The sequence below is a fragment of the Pocillopora damicornis genome, chromosome 3 (assembly GCF_964200805.1).
Source record: "Pocillopora damicornis chromosome 3, jaPocDami1.2, whole genome shotgun sequence".
NCBI classification, from domain to species: Eukaryota; Metazoa; Cnidaria; class Anthozoa; order Scleractinia; family Pocilloporidae; genus Pocillopora; species Pocillopora damicornis.
The window spans coordinates 5853984-5873921 of NC_142672.1; the positions used below are offsets into that span (position 1 = coordinate 5853984).

A 19938-nucleotide genomic window follows, 5' to 3' on the forward strand; every position below is an offset into this window, starting at 1 on the left:
TCAATTGTGAGGATTCATTTTTATTATTTGTTAAAGAAATGACAGAGTTGGCTAAAGCTCGAAGCAGTTTACTAGCCGTGGTAAATTGAATTAGTCAATTAAATGCAAAGAGGGAAAATTTAATTAGCGAAGTTGGAGTGAATTTATTTTGCCAGCTTTGTGTCATCATGGACGTTAAGTACTCTTTTAGCTCCTTAGTCGGCGGTTCTTGCTCTTATGACCCCGGAGATAGGAGCAGATCAACTGAGCTTATTCCATTTCTGAACTGCAAAAGAGACATCGCGGGTCATAAGTCTTCCTTGTCAATAACTGACTTAGAAACCGAAATCGAACTTATTTTGGGAAGAGTATCTACATCCTTTTCTTCGGAGTTAGACCTTTCGGAATTAACAATTTGTCCCCGGCACTGCTCATCCCTCGGTATTGGGTGGCGTCGAGGATCGAATCTGTGCCGAGTTCCTCCGCCAATCTCGAAGCACGGCGGACAAGCCCAAAAAAACGCAAAGGCAAAAAGAGGACTTGGCAAAAGTGCTTGTTATTTGATATGGAAGAAACTGGGAATTTTTGTGCCAGTTGGTTCAGGTATGTATACATCATTTTTCATCTTTTTCAACCAAACAGACCAGCTCTAAAATGGCGGTCCAATGTGACACTTCAATTAAAGCACTTTGTAAGCACTTTTCTTTTTTTTTATTTTGACTTTTTCAATAATTAGGTAGCCGTGACGGTCGCAAATTCAATAGCCTTTGTTTATTTACGTGTTTCTTTTCCTTTCATTATTCTAACATTTTATATTAGTGATTGTAGCAGCAAAAAGGTAAATTTAGAAGCCTTCACCGGACTCCTAAAATTACAGCTTTTTAAAGCAGATTCTAGATTGATGGCCTATAGATAGTTACAAGGAGACTCAGCCCCTAAAGGGTACCTTTATCAGGCTTCAGGTATATCAAAGGGTAGGAAATTGAAGAGTTGAAGTATATGAAAGGGCAGGAAAATCTATTATTTAAGTTTTTTTAAAACAGGTTCCCTTGCTTGTGTAAATTAAGACCGTAGTTGTTCAGAATAGTGATTATATCGTATCAGCAAAAACCTGTATTTTCCATCGATTCACTCAACAGGTATTTGTCGCAACTGCCGGGTTAATCTTGACATGCAGAAAATACTTCTGTAAGTTCTGAACTGGCACTCAATGGAAATAGTGTTATTAACAGTGGCACCAAACAAGGCCCGCGGGGCAAAAAAGATAAAAAAAAAAAAAATGGATAGGGACCTTATCATCACAAAGTCTGCATGAGCGGGCCCCGTTTCCTTGCTGCCCTTCCTTAAAATGTAACGAATAAGGATAGAGAGCACAAATTAACCGATTTCGTAGACCTCAAACTGTGTGCTGGTATCCAAGAAAACAATGCCATATACTTATTTTGTACTTTCTACGTCAGTTTTTCCTGAGTTCCGCAAATAATGAAGAGGTTTAATACCCCGTGCATTTTATGTCGCCTTTGCGTCTGCACACAGTTTAAATTTATTCAGCGGATTTTCTATTTTTATTCTCACCAAAATCTGAGAACTTGAAGCAGTGGCAACAAGTTAAAGACCACGTAGTCCGCGATGGTAAGCTGAGGCCAAATTGTTCTTTTAAGAATAAAGGGTTCATTTAAAAAAACTGCATTTTTGCTTCCACTTGCCCCCACCTACACACACGCATCCCTCCACTTTATACCGCCAGGGATACGAGTTCTTGTGATTTTCTCAAGGTTAAGAATACGGTGAATAACGCCCAGAAAAACGCTTCGGGTTTCCAATATACCACTCCGGGTTCCTCTACCACTCGCTTTAAAGTTCGTACTTATTTGTCATAATGAAAGGTATTTTATGTAATAAATTAGGCACTTTTTATCATAAATGAAGGCAGCAAAAAAGGTCTTATTTTTGGTCCATAGTAAAGGCAACAAAGATCAGGAGGGATTATTGATCTTTGTCTAAGTGTTGGTTAACTTTGATAATTACGTACCCAATTAATTTTTTTTAATACAGTTTACGTTATATTTATTTTGCGTCCTTGTCTAGGGCGTGATGTGTAACCTTCGAATTGCTGCAAGTACTCCTTGTTCGGTGGTAGCACATGACTTACTAGAGCAAGAAACGTCATTATATTTACCATCAACCCTCCTAAAAGAAACCGAGACAAGCACTACAAGAATGAAGTCGGAAGAACCTATTGACCACCTTAACAGTTTCTTAAGAAGTCGAGACGTTAGTCCTATTAGGTACACCCTAAAGACACCTTGGAACGATGCCAGTGGAAAGACCAGACGACTGCATGAGCGCATAGCCAAGCAAGCGGTTTCAGCTGTTCTTGGTGAAATAGCGCCTAATGATCCAGATCTTCTCTGGGAATCTATTATGTCCTCAAAACAAAATGAAACTGGAAATCACACTTGTTCTAGTGGTTTGGATAAAGAATTGATGTACACGCTGGCAAACTGCTACAAAAATGCAAACGAAAGGGATTCTCGCAGGCAGATATTGTCCATAATGGCGGATAAGGTTAGCTTGGCAACAATTCAACAGTGAATCCCAGGCCTGACAAGTTATCGGTTTAAGGTCGCCAAGCAGCATGCTGCAGTCCATGGCAGTGGAAAACTGGTGCCTACCAATGCACAAACGAAGTCATTCATACCTGAAGCAAAATTAGCGCATTTCCTGACTTTATCACAAGCTCCCATGTAATTCAAGATCTTCCATTCGGAGCCAAGACAATAACATTGTCAACTAACGAGGTATCCAAGTTCCAAATGTGGTACGGAACATGATACCTGAACGAATCGTTTGCCAGTACCAAAAATATTCTGCCGAGCATGATTTCACACCCATGAGTCGCAGTACACTGCTAAGAATTCTGCATGTTTGTTCCGCTTCGACTCGCAAGTCATTACAAGGGTTAGATTACGTAAGCTGTTCTGGTGCGCAGGCATTTGAAGATCTTGCGAACGTTGTGCACCAGCTCAGGGAAAACGGAATGGGTCTTACATGGGCAAAAACACAAAAGGAAGCTATAAAGGAGGCAAAGCGGTACCTCAAGACTGATTTCAGGGTAAAATAAGAAAGTGAAAAAGGGAAATAATTTTGTTGCGCGCCTGGCGTAGGTGTATTATGAATGTTACTCGACTGCCTACTACATGAGTGCTCTCTAATTGGTTACTGCTCGCGTCTAGGTAAGTGAAGAAGGGTGGATTCCCACTGTCGCGTAAATTTCACGTGCATACACACGTAGCTTTTAGGCGCGTAATTTAAATAGAGGCAATTTTTGAAAGGTCGCACGTAAACGTAAAAGTTGAGCGAGGTTTAGCTTTTACGTTTACTCGTGGCATTCCATACGTTCTGCTATTTTATTCACACCCTTAACCCTATTTATACCGAGAAGGGTTTGAAGCCCCCCTTTGCTTAAAAGTTGAATAACTTCAAAACCGCTCAAGCTTTGAGCATTAAACCTAGCGACTTTTCCTAAAAATCATCTGGGGACATTTTAAAATCGTCGTGACTTGTACGTCAGCATTGACGCTACTATGGCAACCGAGTTTTGAGAGCCATATTTTCCAAAACTTGCTGTTTTACTCATTCAATTATAACTTACACTGTTCTCATACGCCGTCAAGAAATGCAGTGTTAATATTGTGATTCCGTGACTGGTCGACTCCCCAATATCACGTTTAGTCACGAAACAATTCGTCACGCGGAGTCTCCGGTCGATAGAGTTCAGCGTTTCAAAATGGCTAAAATTCACCCAGTTTGGCTTTTCTATCTCACTCTTTAAGTAAAAACGCAACTTTGCAACTGTAAAACCTACAAGGATTAAGAAAAATGAGTATTTGGGGATCAAATATCCAATTTCATGGATTTCGAAACTGGAAGTGTTTACACAATTACCGCCGACCCACCATGAAAATTCCTTAACTTCGATACCGCCTTATAGAGATTTCATTCAATAACCCAAGCTAATTCCCAGGTATGTTTTTGATGTATGTCTAGATGTGGGATTTAACTAGAATGAAGTCAATTTGGAGTTATACCACATGTGCAATATTGCCGTCGAAAATCAATAACAAAACGGAGTTTTTGATATCCATAAAACCTATTCCTCATTTTTGAATAATTTCTGCTCGGTGAGTGTCGCTTTTGCTCTAAAAGAATCTTCTAGTAAAAGAAGAACAGTGATTCTGTTGAAATAAAGTGTCCAAATTTCTCCGTGCGACTTTGTTTGCGAACGAGAGGCAAGTTGATGTATGCAAATTTCACGTAAATGATTAACCAATTTTGTGACTCCGACCACAAAAACCGATATTCTAATTTTTCTAAAAAATAAAACGCTTTTGGCGGGAACAATCCACATCAGGTATCTTATCCACCTAATAGCTATTTATGGACAAAAAACGAAAGAAAGCGATTTTTCAACTCTTGCCACGAAATTAAGATTTTGGTCGATATTTCCTGACCATCGCTCTTAAACGTCAAAAGAAGCAGAACGTCAGAGCCGTCAGAAAAATCTTCAAACGATTACAGTTATAAACAAATCGGTTGTCAAAGGATATGTTCATTGTTCCAAACATTTAAACCACGAAAATACCCTATAAGGGGTCTTTCTTTTTCTATTAAATTGAAGTGAGGGTCTTAAATACCCCTGAAAATATCAGTGGCTAAAAAAGTGGTGTCGTGCCATCGTTAATAAAACAATTTGAAGTGCTGTAACCATGGTTACAAAACAAAAACGTTTGATAAGCGATGAGCAGAAGCGCTTTAGTTCTTCTTCCTAATCAGTCATTCAAATTGTTGGTATTCATCAGCTCATGGTTTTGGTCTTATAAAAAGTGCCGGAGATTCAAAATCTATGAAAAAGCTACAACTGATTAGATTTGGATGATAATTGTTGGAACACAAATGCAGTAGAATTAACAATAGAAAACGTTAATATTTTTAGTTTAATATCGTGTTTGTTTAAAACTATTTGCTTTTTTAACTGGTGGCTTATGAAGTTCGTCAATGTCGGTTTCGAGGAAACGACGCCAGAAAAATCGAACACGAACACAGAAAAAATAAAAAAGGAATCATACACACTGGTGCGAAAAAGATACATAGTGTGGGAATAGTTTCTGGAGAACATTTAGAGATTCGCATTGATAGCTTCAAGAAAAAGCTTTAACTGTGTTGCTATAAAATATTGGTTTCCAAAATAGTTGAAATACCCTTTTGCCCCTCAAATTTAGTGTCAGGCAGGTGTTCAGCATTTATTTTTCACCTCTGTCCTAATTATCACGGTATTTAGTCGAGAGCAAATACTTAGAGTTACGTTATTTGACGCCGTTCTGCTAATAGAATTATTTCATTCCTTAAAGAATGAGGTGGAATTAGGTGGAACTTCTTCGTCTTCTCCATATTAAAGTTTCATCTTTGTGGGTGAGTTACCCGCTGAAAAGGTAAATAAAGTGGGGAAAAATGGATCATTCTGATAGAAGCAGTCTGCACTGGAAAATGTGTTGTAAGTGTTTAAGTACTGTGACTGTGGCTACAAAATAAAACCGCCGCTTTATAGCCACTGAATTTAAACGTCACTGCCCTTCTTCCTGTCTGTAGCTGTTCAAATTTAGGCTAGTTATCCAGCTCACAAGTTTTGTAATGTTTATGTTCTTGGCTTGTTTTAACTTCGTCATCTAACAAATAAATGTCACTGAAGAACCGTCGCACAAACGTGGAAAAAGTCAGACTCTTTGACAAAATTGCAAACAACTTAGCTTGGTAATTGGACGATCAAAGTCACAGTGCGTGAGCAATTGTTTGAGTGAAATAATGTCCAATTAACTACAAATAGTTGCATCTTTAAACAGAGAGTTGAGAGAAACAAAATAAGAATACCTTTTGATTATTTTCTGTTCGAATATATTCATTCTTACATTTTGTATTTTAACGAAGTAATGTAGCATAATGCACTATATGAGCCTTTTTTTCTACGAAAGTGACGTTTAGTATTCATGAATAACAGAGTGATATGTAATCGTAGGTAATCATATAATGAGCGGAAATTATAGAACATTGATTGCAAGTGAGGGGAAGTCTTCGAATGCTACAGAGCCTTAGAGGGGATAGACAAATTCAAAATCCTTTGATCCCCACTTCCGTGATAAACAATAACGAGCCTTGACTATACTTAAAGTCTTCTTGAAAGAATAAAAGCTGTGTACTAAATTTTTTAGTGTTTCGTGAAGCAGGTGAAATATAAGACAAATCTTTTTAAGACTAAAATTTTATATTTCAGGCATATAGCAAGGGGGATTCATCCATCCCTCAATTTAAAAAAAATATGCAAGATGAAAATCCCATCGAAACAAAAAGAAAACAATCTACACAGCCTTAGAAAGTTCAACGAACGTTCACTAAGCCGGCAAGCCTATCAATGTTTATTTTAGCGCTGAATAGGCTTGATCAAGTCATTCGTTTTTGCTAAGTAGGTATTGAATCATAATTATGACATAAATATGACAGTCCAGATATCCACTGGTCTTATTTTCATCTCGGCTCTCTTGAGGGAGTAATGATAATCTTTCCGGCCTTTCCAGTTTACACCATCAGCATTGGAGGAGTGATTGCCACGAACTGATACAATCCATTGAGATTTGACGCATGACACGTGCTGTAGCACCAGGCGCCTTTGAAGGCAACGGCGCAGTTGCGGTTTCTGTGATGATCATTATCGTGATTTCTAGTGGTGAATGGCCGATCATGAGGGAAAGAGGAACTAGCGTTTTCCGAAAAACAAAATTGGAATTAACGGTAATAGAAGTTAAATAAAATAAAAAATCACATAATGCTTATCAAACGTCCCTGTGAAATAAAATCATTAGCTTGATATTGCTAATAGATAAATAATTTCCCGAGATACTTATTAGACTTGAATTGTTTCGTCGGGCAAACAGGACAAGATCCATTGCGAACAGTTTCAGATTCAATCAACGTCTGGTCTGTGCTGTCTAAGATTATTGTATTTCGGTAAGCTTAGCTTATCTTTTTTTCCATCTTTAAAACCTTTTTCTGTAAAAGAATTGAAGCTTCTTTGCTTTAATTTACGCTCTCCTCCCTCGTAACGATAAAAAGGAAAAATACCATTATACCTGAATAGGAATCGCGAATCAGCCTGTACTTGTCATTCCTCACTCTTGACATCAAACGTGTTATACTCGGCATGAGCGGTGTTCTCTTCAAAGTCTTCAAAATCCAAACGCAGCATGTTGTTACTTTCTGAGGTCGGGCGTTGAATCTTGTCCAGTCCCAACCAAAATTCACTTTTCAGGTCACCAAAGCCGAGAGAAACGTATGGAAGCTGTAACAAAGCATGGTTTACCATCTGAAGTAGGAATCATTGAATTCAAGGTTACTGCTACTAAACTGTGGTAGGTCTCCTTTAAACGTAATTGGTAAATATAATAAGGAGATAGGTAATGAGGAAAAAGAAGGTCCTGTTATTTATTTTAATCAGTCTGTAGGAGACACAGAGGCATAGTTTCCATCTGGATCAAAAGCGCAGGACACAGTGGCCTTATAAAGTAGTGCACTGGACTCTAGGTCAAGCGGTCTTAGTTTAAGACCTGGCCAGTCATTGTGTTGTGTTCTTGAACAAAACTCTTTATTCTCACAGTGCCTCTCTCCACGCAGGAGTATAAATGGGTACTGATGTATTGTCAGGGAAACCTGATGAAATACAGAAGGGGGGTAGCCTGGAGATGGACTGGCATCCTATCCAGGGGGAGTATTAATACTCTTATTCACTTCATGTTACAATAACTTGGATAAAGTGAGACTCAATGGGCCACTAGGCTAACCTTTACCTATCTTCAGGTGCAAGACTAGGGCGGGTTATTGTGTTATAATCTTGGACACTTAACTTTTACATAACTTCTCTCCACCCACTCTTGGTTCAAGATCAGCTTTAGCCCTTTGTCCCCTAAGCTGCATTATTCACCTGATTCATGCGGTAAAATATGAGTGTTAGTGCACGGCCAAACTATGTCAGTCTCTGTGGTAAATGTCACAGCCTTATGGTAGCTAGGGGAGCAGATGGATTGATGAAACATCACTGCTCCCTGGTTAGATTTGATGTCACAACCCACTTTATTCCACAAATCTAAGCAAAGCTCTTGTTATCACAGAACTGGGCTCCTCAAGGGATCCTGAAATTATAAATGTTGTGATGTCAAATCTCAGAAGGCTTGCTGAGAAACCCATTGCAGTTCACAGGTAAAGACTAATAGATAAAACTTCTACAACTAGAAGTAAATCACTTAACTCAAGTGATTATCTATTTTTATTTTATTCAGCATCAGGCTACAAGGATCAGCTGCCCTCAACATGTGCTCTGTGGCCAGTGTTGAGGCAGGACTGTATCGTGAATGTGGTATCCATGAAATTTAAATTATTAATAAAAAGGAGTAAATGGTGTCTCATGAGCAAGGTTGTGTCTTTGGGTGAAAATTAAAATGATTAAAATTTAGTGAGTAAGTGAGGAGAAAATTTGGATTTCTGCTTTGAAATACCAGCGAGCTATTTTTTTTAAGTCAGAAATTGTCAGCTTAATGTATTTATACTAATCAATCATATTAGTATTTTTAAGGCTACAGCTTTTGAAGAGTTGTATGCATTTAATGTTCTTGAATTTATGTGCTTGCATACAGCGACACTGTAACTTAAATCACTCTAATAGAAAAATACTTTAACAAAGTTGATACTACAAAACAAATTGGTGAATGAATCAAATCTATTGCTTTTTAACTCCTGATTTGTTGCTTTTCATATGTAGTCAATGCACCCCTTGCTTCTCTGGTTCTTTAGTTACTCCTCCTACCTCTAACATCCTGCTACCTTTGTTACCACTGCTCCATTCCCCAAGTGTCTAAAATCAGAGTAGGTGTCCGAAATAAGATGAGAGAGTTGGAAAATTGGATGGAGACGTCTGATGCACAGCTTAAAGTATTGAAGTAAAAAATAATTTTTCCTGCAAGATGCCACCTTATCCCCTGAGATCAGGCATTGCATGAGAACTTCAAATAATGCGTGCATGAAGAGAAAAGCTTGGTTTTTATTGGCAATGCAAGCACAAAAGCAATCATTTACCCAAGCATAACAACTCTTATTTTACTATGAAGACAGCTTCAACACGCTCATAAACACAAGCATAAGCACTTTCTTTCCCTTTCCTTGTACTTGCATTAAGGTGAATCAAGAGCTGTTACGCTTGCATCTGTACTTAAGTCAGCAAAGAAAATCAGTCCTAATCCTTTAACTCTCAAGATCGGTTAACTGGCTGATTCTACGGAATGAACTATTCCTATTTTGAAAAAAACACGCACAAAAAAGATTAAGGAAGAAAAACCTGAACAACATTTCGCTAAGCTCCAATTTTAGAGTGACTATTACATGCTGAATAGACTTGATCAAGGCACTCGGTTCCTTTGTTAAGTTGGTACTGTATCATTGTTGTGCCATAAACATGACGGTTTAGAAATCCACTGGTCTTATTTTCATCTCGGTTCTTTTTAGAGAGTAATATTGTCCTTTCCAGTGTTTCCAGTTCACTCCATTAGCAAAGGAGGAGTGCTGGCCACGAAGATATAAACCATTGAGATTCGAGCGGTGACACCTCTCGTACCACCAGGCTCCTTTGTACTTAATGGCGCAGTTGTAATCTCCATGATGGTCATTATCTTGATCTTTAGTGGTGAATGGCATACCGCGATGCACAGCAAGAGAGTCACCAGAATTTCCTGAAAAATCGAGCCGCATTATGAGTATTACGTTTGACCGACAATGAGCTAATTCAAAAGAAACCTTGAAATATCGGATAAGTATAATTTAACAATAATGATATGGAGTAAGAGATGTTAAGCATATTTAAATTACTCAGCACTCTCCTCCCTCTCCCCCCACCCCCCCCCTTCTCCCTCTTAGAATGACTAGAATAGAAGCGACGAAAGGATAGTTCTACCTGAATAAGAACCAAGGATCAGCTTGTACTTGTCTTTCTCACTCATAACACCAAACAAGTTATACTCAGCATAACGCGTATTCCCTTCAAAGTCCTCCAAGTCCACACGAAGCATGCTGTTATTATCTGAGGTCAGCCGGTGAATCTTGTCCAGTCCCAACCAAAATTCACTTTTCAGGTCACCGAAGCCATGTTTGTAGTCGTTCCAGTCGCGGTAGAAATCAACCGAGCCGTTCAGTCTTTTCTGGAACACTGTCCAGCCTCCACCGGCTGTTGTTTGGTCACAGAATACATCAAAGGCAGGCAAATTATCAGGTTTAATGGGGTACACACCGTTAGTTGTTTACCTGTGGATTTAAAGATTTCTGCGCAGTTTCTTTTGACTGAAAATCAGTAAAAACAAGCAAACATAATAACAAACAGAACGCCCACTTCAGATTTTTTTTGGATGTTTAGTTCCTTTTTATTTCCTTTCCTGACTATTGCTCTGGCTGATAAAACTTGATTCTGAACATTTACTTGTACCATTTCTCTTTCATTAATATCTACCAGCTATATTCATTTAAAGTTACAGTAATAGGCTTTTCCTTTTTAGCTTTACTTCAGTGGTTAATATTTTGTTTTTGAAGTCAATTTTGGGACTTGAGTGAGTAACTCCTCCCGTACTACGAGAGACTGCCCCACGTAATTTCACCTTCAACTTGGCAGGTTTCTCCAGTGAATCTCTCCCGACAGACACAACGAAAACCTTTATAGGTGAATCCAGCTTGACAGGTGCCACTGTTTAAGCATGGGCTGATGCTGCATGGATTCTGTTGACAAAACAGAGTAAAGTTTTTGCAGATCTTCCTTATGTCAAGAATAAGATCACTTTAGCCTAAGAAAATGAAACGGTCTCTTCTACTATCTTACTTTCGTAAGAATGTGAAATGTTACCTCGATTGCAAGATATGTGTAACCCGGATTGTAAACGAGAAGAAATGGATCATGGTTTTCCTCCGTGGCGTTATTCAACTCGCATTTTTGGCTTCCTCCTGCAACAGGTCCAACATTGATGGACACACAATTAGGCTCCATCAAACACATTACTCTGCAGCTCCCTTCGTGTGGCACCTCTGCACTTTTGATCGCGCGATTTTTCATGGCCATGTTCGGTATTGGGTCCTTGAATTTGATGTGTCGACTATCGTCGTCTGTGGTAGGAAAAACAAATACATCGTTTAGTTTGCACTCACTCCAGATAATTTCTTATTTTCACTGATGAAAAAGGCACATTAAACAACTTTATTTCAAAACTTCACTGACTTTTTTGTATCTTTTAGTCCATAATAGAAGAAATTTTGAGTTAGATAAAGCGGATTGTCTGCTTAAAGATTATTTGCTTTGATCAGCAGGTAGCACGTGCAGTTCGTGTCATGGTTTTGAGGAAACGACACCAGAAAGATGAAACGAAATAAATTAAAAAAGGGATTTGTACTCACCGGTGCAACAGAAGCATGGTGGGAGAATAATTCCAAGGAAGATATAGAGAATACTAATGATCGGATGAGGAGAAAACTTGAACTGCATCGCTATAAATAGTAATTATAAATTTTAAGGTAATAAATATGATAGTGATGTTAGGCAGGTGCTTGGCATTATTTGCCAGCTTTGTCTATTTAAAGAGACTCTTAATTAGCACAGTATCTCGAAGGCAGATACTTCGTTCAGTTTCGCTAGTGGCCTAAAACACGTTTTTATGCTGAGAGGCTTGTGTCATCCCTTGCACACAAAAAAACCTAGTACGAATTTCTTCATATTAAATATTCATTTTCGAAAGTGAATGAACAACTGCAAAAGGTGCAAAAAGAGGAAAATAATAGACCGTTGTTGTTTGTCTGCATTGGAGAATTTTTAAGTTCTTACTCTATCTTGAAAATTTTATCTCATTCTGATAAGCCATAATATTTTATAAAGCTTCGGAGAAGAACGAAACAGAGCGCATCACCCTTATCGGAGGTAACAGGAGTTTATCAATATGTTTGTTTTCAGCCTGTTTAACTTTGAAATTGCAGCAGTTAAGTTAAGAGATTAACAGATTTTTGTAGACTTGCTACCGACAGAGGTGTTGAATCACTTCTCAAATACAAAATGTTAATAATTTATCCTTTCATGTCTTAAAATATTCTTCAGTACAATAGAACAGCATTGCACATTATTAACATGAAGATAAATTTTGTAGCAACTTTAAATTAAACAATGCGATAAAATGTATGTAAAGTACAGAGGACTAAATTTTTTATGGCTCGTTTTGCTCATGGTAGTTGAACAGGGTAGTTAGCATTAAACATCACCCAAATATCATTATCTTAGTTAGACAGGTCACAAGCATTCTATGACTTTCGGATGGTATTTGAGAACTTTCAAATTTGTAACAACTTTAACCAGAAGGGTGTGACAGAATGCAAAATATCGTGAGGCTGAATTGACAGAATTTAACACAAAATTTTTCTCGATCATTTCTGAAATCAACGTAATTGGTCTGAGCAAGACAGGCTTCGTCTAGGAAATATGGATAAGTAGCTCACAGAGATATGCTTCTTACCCTCTGAGCGAAAATGTGTTTTTTGTACTTGATTTTGTTCTTGGGGGTATCAATAGAAAAAACTTTATGGTGTCGTGCTTTCCTTTAATTAATAGACCTGTTTGAACCTCTGTAACTATGGTTACAAAACAAAACCTCTGTTTTATACGCTACAGTCCTTCGTCCTGTCCAGCTGTTCTAATTGTTGTTAGTCATTAGGTCAAAGCTTTTGTGTTTAAACCCTAAATGAATGCGGAGTCTCATCTTAGTACCACTGGATATGACAGCCAATTAATATTTCTATGAAAATCCAGTATAATGTTTTGAAAAACATATATCGCAAGTCTAACTCTTAACCAAAGCTGTAAATTACTTGGTTAAAACACTATCAGCGGGACATGTGAGAAGTTTTAGAATTATACAACGTGGTCCTATTTTCCTTGGTGATATGTGTTATGAGAGGTTCACGTTTTTTAAATCAAAAATTCATGAAAATATAAATTTTTAGAACTACACAACGTGTCGCATTTTCCTCCGGAGTTAACCACAGTATTATATATAAGGTTATGGTTTTCCGATTTAGAAAGTATCTTGCAAAAACTGTTCTCCTCAAAATTACTCTTATTTTCCTGGGCAACCAGGATTAAGAAATAATATCATGAAACTAAGATCCGAAACTAAAACCAAAAACAGCAAAATGATATGAAATAAGCGACATGCAAAACCACTGAAATGACCAACACAAAAAGATTGAAACGAAATGGACCTAACGACCAAAACGAAACGACCGAAACGACCAAAATGGTAGACAAAAAAAAAAAAATTGATAAAAATAAATGAATGCCCAGGGGTGTCAGGCTCCAGTTGTCATATTCATCTCATTTAGATTATGATCTACTCCTAATCTGCCTCACGGGAGTTATCTCTCTATTACCATCAGCTTGACGTGAGGCGTCGAGGAAACCATATTGAAAAAAAAAATCAATAAAAAACTCACGTACATAGATGTTGTCAATGAATACCGTTATCTGTTTTTTCTTCTCCTTATGCTTTGGTAATCAATTTGGCCGGCGTTTCGTCCTAAAAACTACAAAAAAAACTGAAGTGTTTCGTCCTAAAAACTAAAGTGTCTAATTTAGTTTTAGCTGCTCGCGTGGTGGAGAAAACATAAAGTTTCGTGAGACGGCCATAATAATTTAAAAGCCTTAAATGCGAGAGAATATCTGAAGTGAAATCTACATTTTCTACGGTCGTTTCGTTTTGGTCGTTTTGCTTATTTCGTTTTGGTCGTTTCAGTTTGGTGTTTCGGGTCTAAGTTCATGCCGAAATTGTAAACGATATCACCACAAATTAAGCATTTTGACTCAATATCTGTCCGCTGACAAGAGTGATCTTACACGAAAGTGCCTAGAAACTCAGGAAAAATGGCGATAAAATTCAAGGGGTACATGTCAGCTTTAATTTTTTTTTCACCCAGGAAGCCATGGGCCTAAGTACTGATAAAATATACAATGTTAAAGAGGATGTGATATACTGTTACAAATAAGCGTTGTACGATACTGTACTTCTAATCGTGCGCGAAAATCTTAGTTGTGGTAGGGTACTCTTGTTCAAAGAGGCTGTTATTAACGACAAGGTAACTTAGGTCTATCAGCTGAGTTGATAATGCAAATGGTCCCCGTAAAGGGTTCCTAAGGCTACCATTTCGAATGCCCCTCAACGGAGCTTTATTAATAACATCATTTTCACCGTCGCTTGACATAATTCCTGTGACTACGTTGACCCTCGTGCAAAAAATGGAAAGTAGCTTACAAATATGTTTTCTTACCTTCTGACTGACAAAATGTTTGTCGCACTTGATATTGTGTTTGGGTGTGTCAGAAGTGAAAGTCGTGTCTTGTTACCCTTTAGAGAAGTGTTTGAAGTGCTGTAACTATGGTTACAAAACAGAACGGTTTAATGAGTGGTGAATATAAACGCCACAGACCTTCTTCCTGTTCAGCTGTTCTACTTATTTGTGGTCATCAGATCATTGCTTTTGTGTTAACTGTGAGTGACTGGTTTTCTCTATGTAGCATTGGATAAGTATAATCACGGCAATGATATACCTCAATAAAAGTCCAGCAGATGAGTTTTGAAAAAGTCAGAAAATCTAACTCTAAAACAAAGCTGCAAATGATGAAAATGTGATCAGAAATAGTAGGAACCTAAACACAGTGAGACAAAGACTCGAACGAAATTTGAAACAAGCCTATAACGTCATAATCAACCCATTAATTTTCGCGTAATTATATTGGCTACTTTACAAAAAACATTCTTTTTTTAGAGTCTAGTAAAATATTAAAAGGTGGTCGCAACTGCGCATCCGCATCCGCATCAGATAAATATTTGTTTTTTACGAGCGGTTTCGCGTGATATGAAAATTAAGAGGAGGGTACGTTACAAAATAGATAAACCCTTTTTCTGACTTGTTGGTATTTCGGCTGATAAGGTCCTTGGCTTATAGACTGTCCTAAAAACTTCATATTTTCTCTCGAAGTTTTGCTTCTGGGTCAAATGTTTCTAATTTTTGGAAAATATTTCAGCGGTGGACATCATGAGCCGATTTACCAGCCGCCCGAATGCGTTTATTTACCAATCAGTTGTATCTCAAAACAAGCGGAATGTCAGAGCCGTCGAAAAATCTTCAAACGATTACAGTTGTATAGAAATCGGCTATCAAAGGATACGGTCATGTTCCAAACATTTAAACCACAAAAATACCATATCAGGGGTCTTTCTTTCTCTAATAGAGTAAAGTGAGGGTTTTAAATACCCCTGAAAATATCAATGGCTAAAAAAGTGGTGTCGTGCCATCGTTAATAAAACTATTTGAAGTGCTGTAACCATGGTTACAAAACAGAAAACGTTTAATAAGCGATGAACAGAAGTGCTTTAATCAGTCATTCAAATTGTTGTTATTCATCAGCTCATGGTTTCGGTCTTTTAAAAAGTGCCGAAAAGTCAAACTCTATGAAAAAGCCACAAATGATTAGATGTGGGTGACAATTATTGGAACACAAACGCAGTAGAATTGAAAATAGAAAACATAAATATTTCTAACTTAAGATCGTGCTTGCCTAGAATTTTTTTGCTTTTTCAGCTGGTGGCTTGCATCGAAGTATTTGAAGGTTTTGCAAAAATTTACCTTTGATTGGTTTTTCAAATTGATCGTGGAAGTACAATTAAGAGAATATTGATATTCTCTCGTAGAAGTATTTATAGTAGTGATAGAAGTATTAATTAATGGTATTAGTACTGGTAGTATCTCCAAAAGTCCTATTTGAACAACCAAAAAACATTGATCTTATGGTGGACAGCAGTACAATTACATCCTGTTACGCTACTTTATACAAAGACAGACAAAGTAAATGGATATTGTAGGGAGAAGTTACATGTGAATCACTTCCGGGAGTTAAAGGGTTAAGTCCTCTGGTTTGTATGTTAGGTAATATGCAGGTTTTTATCATTTCCTTGTTATTGTTTATTATGTTCAGAAGGGAGAGTCCTATTCATTTTAGTTATCAGGAAGTCGAGAGCGCAAATTCAAAGTCCAATCCTCTGCCAAATTGTGGATCAACAGTGTGGTTGACTACAGTGAAAAATGAAAATATCTATGAAAGGCTTTTTAGATTCTTGGTAAGTAATCTTGCAAGTAGCTCTATATATTTCACTGGACGAGAGCAGGGTAGTTAGCATTAAACATCACCCGATTTTATCTTAGTTAGATTGGTCGCCAGCATTCTATGACTTTCGGATGGCAATTGAGAACTTCAAACTAGAAAAAATAACTTGTAAAATTTAAAAAACGATCTCTGGCTAAAACTTTTAAAATACGAGCTTTCGGCTGTTTGCGCTACAGCCTTCAACGGGTAAAATGATAAAAAGGTAAGAAATACTAGGTGTGAAGTACAAAGTAAAAAATTAAAAATGCTGATAACTAAGAATGTTTGTTAAAAAGAATGTTGTATTGTCCGGGCAAAGGACAGGAATTGTTGTCCGCATTGGGAGTTAACTTGGAATGCCACGCTTCTAGTGTTTTTCTTGTTCTAAAACTGCCTTTGTCAATAATAGATGCATTATCAAAGTCTATTGCGTGACTATTGGCCCAGACGTGATTGGAAATTCTTGAGCCTTTTGCCGCGGTTTTCACATTTCTGAGGTGTTCTTTCTTTCTTGTGTTGAAGGCCCTGCCAGTCTCACCAATATAACACCATGAACAGTCACCACAAGGAATTTTATAAACAACATTTGTTTGCGATTCCAACGATGGTCGAAATTTTGGAGCCGGGAACTGTTGTTGGAGGGTGATGAGTGGTTTGTTCACCACTGTGATGTCGTGTTTTTTGAGGACACGAGTCAGAGGTTCTGTTACGCCTTTAATGTATGGAAGAGAGGCGAACGACTTGCGTGATTCGGACGCCTCGACCATCTTGAAAAATGTGCCAACAAGTTCCTCCGGGGACAACACTGTTGAGCGTCGGGTTTTTTTGGCCTGGATGTTTTTAATGAAATTCGATGGATAACCATTAGATTCAAGTGCTGAATAAACTCGATTTAGTTCTCGTTCTCTTCCTTCGGAGGAGTTGGGTAGCTTTAGGGCTCTGTGTAGAAGAGTTGCTGCTGTGCTGGCCTTGTGTTTATTATCATGGTGAGAATTGTAGTCTAGATATCTGTCCGTGTGCGTAGGCTTTCTGTAAACATCGACAGCGATGGTGCCATTTCTACGGGTGACCAAAGTGTCGAGAAAGGAGATCTTATTGTCACTTTCAATTTCGATGGTGAAAGAGATGTTGGCGTCAATTGAATTTAATGTGTCATGGAAAGCTGGCACATTGTCTTTTTTGATGATGCAGAAGCTATCATCGACATAACGTTTCCAGATTTTAGGAGGGACGGATGAACTGTTAATCGCACTTTCCTCGATCTCTTCCATACAGAGATTGGCCACTACAGGGCTGACTGGACTGCCCATAGCGCATCCGTGTACTTGTTTATAGACTCTGTCATTGAACATAAAATAGTTGTTGGACAGGGTAAATTGGAGGAGTGATATTATGTCATTGATGTCCAAATTTGTTCTGGATGGAAGAGAGGCATCCTGTTCCGGTTTGATCTTGATGTAATCACATGCTTTGTCAACAGGGATCGCGGTGAACAGTGATACAACATCGAACATTGTGTCTGAAATCGAAGCGGCTATTCGTCACCTTCCTGATATTTCTAAAGATGCTGTTAGAACTAGTTCTGCTGCCATCCTACATAGAGCAAGACTGCCGGCGCATAAGAATATTTCTAAGGAAGAAAGAAAATCTTTAAACGATCTTAAGAAGGATCAATCTAGAGTCATAATGAAAGCTGATAAGGGAAACTGCTTTGTCGTCATGGACAGATCAGACTACGACAACAAAATGGAGACTTTGCTCAATGACAGATCCACCTATGAGCTAGTTTCCACATCACCTTTCCGCCGGATTGAACGCGAATTGAATGCCATGTTACTCTCCTTAAAGAGACAAAAAAAGATTGATGACCCAACCTATCGTAAACTTCACTCAACCGACGGCACACCACCAGCGATCCGCGGCTCAGTTAAACACCACAAAGAAGGGAACCCACTGAGACCCATTGTCACCTGTATTGGCTCAGCCCTCTACAACACGTCCAAGTTTCTAACGGATATTCTATCTCCAATTCAAAATCGTAACGGATACTCTGTTGCCAATTCCTTACAGTTTTCCAAAGAAATATCTGACATCAAGATCGACGAGAACGAAGTCTTGGTTTCCTTCGATGTTGTATCACTGTTCACCGCGATCCCTGTTGACAAAGCATGTGATTACATCAAGATCAAACCGGAACAGGATGCCTCTCTTCCATCCAGAACAAATTTGGACATCAATGACATAATATCACTCCTCCAATTTACCCTGTCCAACAACTATTTTATGTTCAATGACAGAGTCTATAAACAAGTACACGGATGCGCTATGGGCAGTCCAGTCAGCCCTGTAGTGGCCAATCTCTGTATGGAAGAGATCGAGGAAAGTGCGATTAACAGTTCATCCGTCCCTCCTAAAATCTGGAAACGTTATGTCGATGATAGCTTCTGCATCATCAAAAAAGACAATGTGCCAGCTTTCCACGACACATTAAATTCAATTGACGCCAACATCTCTTTCACCATCGAAATTGAAAGTGACAATAAGATCTCCTTTCTCGACACTTTGGTCACCCGTAGAAATGGCACCATCGCTGTCGATGTTTACAGAAAGCCTACGCACACGGACAGATATCTAGACTACAATTCTCACCATGATAATAAACACAAGGCCAGCACAGCAGCAACTCTTCTACACAGAGCCCTAAAGCTACCCAACTCCTCCGAAGGAAAAGAACGAGAACTAAATCGAGTTTATTCAGCACTTGAATCTAATGGTTATCCATCGAATTTCATTAATAACATCCAGGCCAAAAAAAACCCGACGCTCAACAGTGTTGTCCCCGGAGGAACTTGTTGGCACATTTTTCAAGATGGTCGAGGCGTCCGAATCACGCAAGTCGTTCGCCTCTCTTCCATACATTAAAGGCGTAACAGAACCTCTGACTCGTGTCCTCAAAAAACACGACATCACAGTGGTGAACAAACCACTCATCACCCTCCAACAACAGTTCCCGGCTCCAAAATTTCGACCATCGTTGGAATCGCAAACAAATGTTGTTTATAAAATTCCTTGTGGTGACTGTTCATGGTGTTATATTGGTGAGACTGGCAGGGCCTTCAACACAAGAAAGAAAGAACACCTCAGAAATGTGAAAACCGCGGCAAAAGGCTCAAGAATTTCCAATCACGTCTGGGCCAATAGTCACGCAATAGACTTTGATAATGCATCTATTATTGACAAAGGCAGTTTTAGAACAAGAAAAACACTAGAAGCGTGGCATTCCAAGTTAACTCCCAATGCGGACAACAATTCCTGTCCTTTGCCCGGACAATACAACATTCTTTTTAACAAACATTCTTAGTTATCAGCATTTTTAATTTTTTACTTTGTACTTCACACCTAGTATTTCTTACCTTTTTATCATTTTACCCGTTGAAGGCTGTAGCGCAAACAGCCGAAAGCTCGTATTTTAAAAGTTTTAGCCAGAGATCGTTTTTTAAATTTTACAAGATGTTTTATCCTGGCTGCGGCCCCTCTATCTTTTCACCTAGAAAAAATAAGTTTATAACAACTCTGAGCAGAAGGATGTGACAAAATGTGAAATACCGTGTGGCTGAATTGACAAAATTCTACACAAAATTGTT

The 19938-nt window shown here is 38.3% G+C and overlaps 3 protein-coding genes and 2 pseudogenes across 3 annotated transcripts in view; 3 read left to right on the plus strand and 2 right to left on the minus strand.

Moving 5' to 3' along the window:
- The window catches only part of LOC113677429 (putative tRNA N6-adenosine threonylcarbamoyltransferase), a 272358-nt gene that overhangs the window by 190153 nt on the left and 62267 nt on the right, over window positions 1–19938 (plus strand). The window lies entirely within an intron of this gene.
- LOC149047944 (uncharacterized) lies at window positions 1169–3356 on the plus strand (annotated as a pseudogene).
- Window positions 9457–10380, minus strand: LOC149047945 (ficolin-2-like). Its single transcript, XM_089199980.1, has 2 exons — window positions 10028–10380; window positions 9457–9806 (listed from the first exon to the last, which is right to left on the minus strand). The coding sequence occupies exons 1-2, from the start codon at window positions 10140–10142 to the stop codon at window positions 9541–9543; spliced, it is 381 nt and encodes a 126-aa protein (XP_089056106.1). The 5' UTR covers window positions 10143–10380; the 3' UTR covers window positions 9457–9540.
- Window positions 16437–17755, minus strand: LOC149047946 (uncharacterized). Its single transcript, XM_089199950.1, has one exon. It carries the CDS (start codon window positions 17644–17646, stop codon window positions 16570–16572), a length of 1077 nt encoding a protein of 358 aa, XP_089056076.1. The 5' UTR covers window positions 17647–17755; the 3' UTR covers window positions 16437–16569.
- LOC149047947 (uncharacterized) lies at window positions 17981–19788 on the plus strand (annotated as a pseudogene).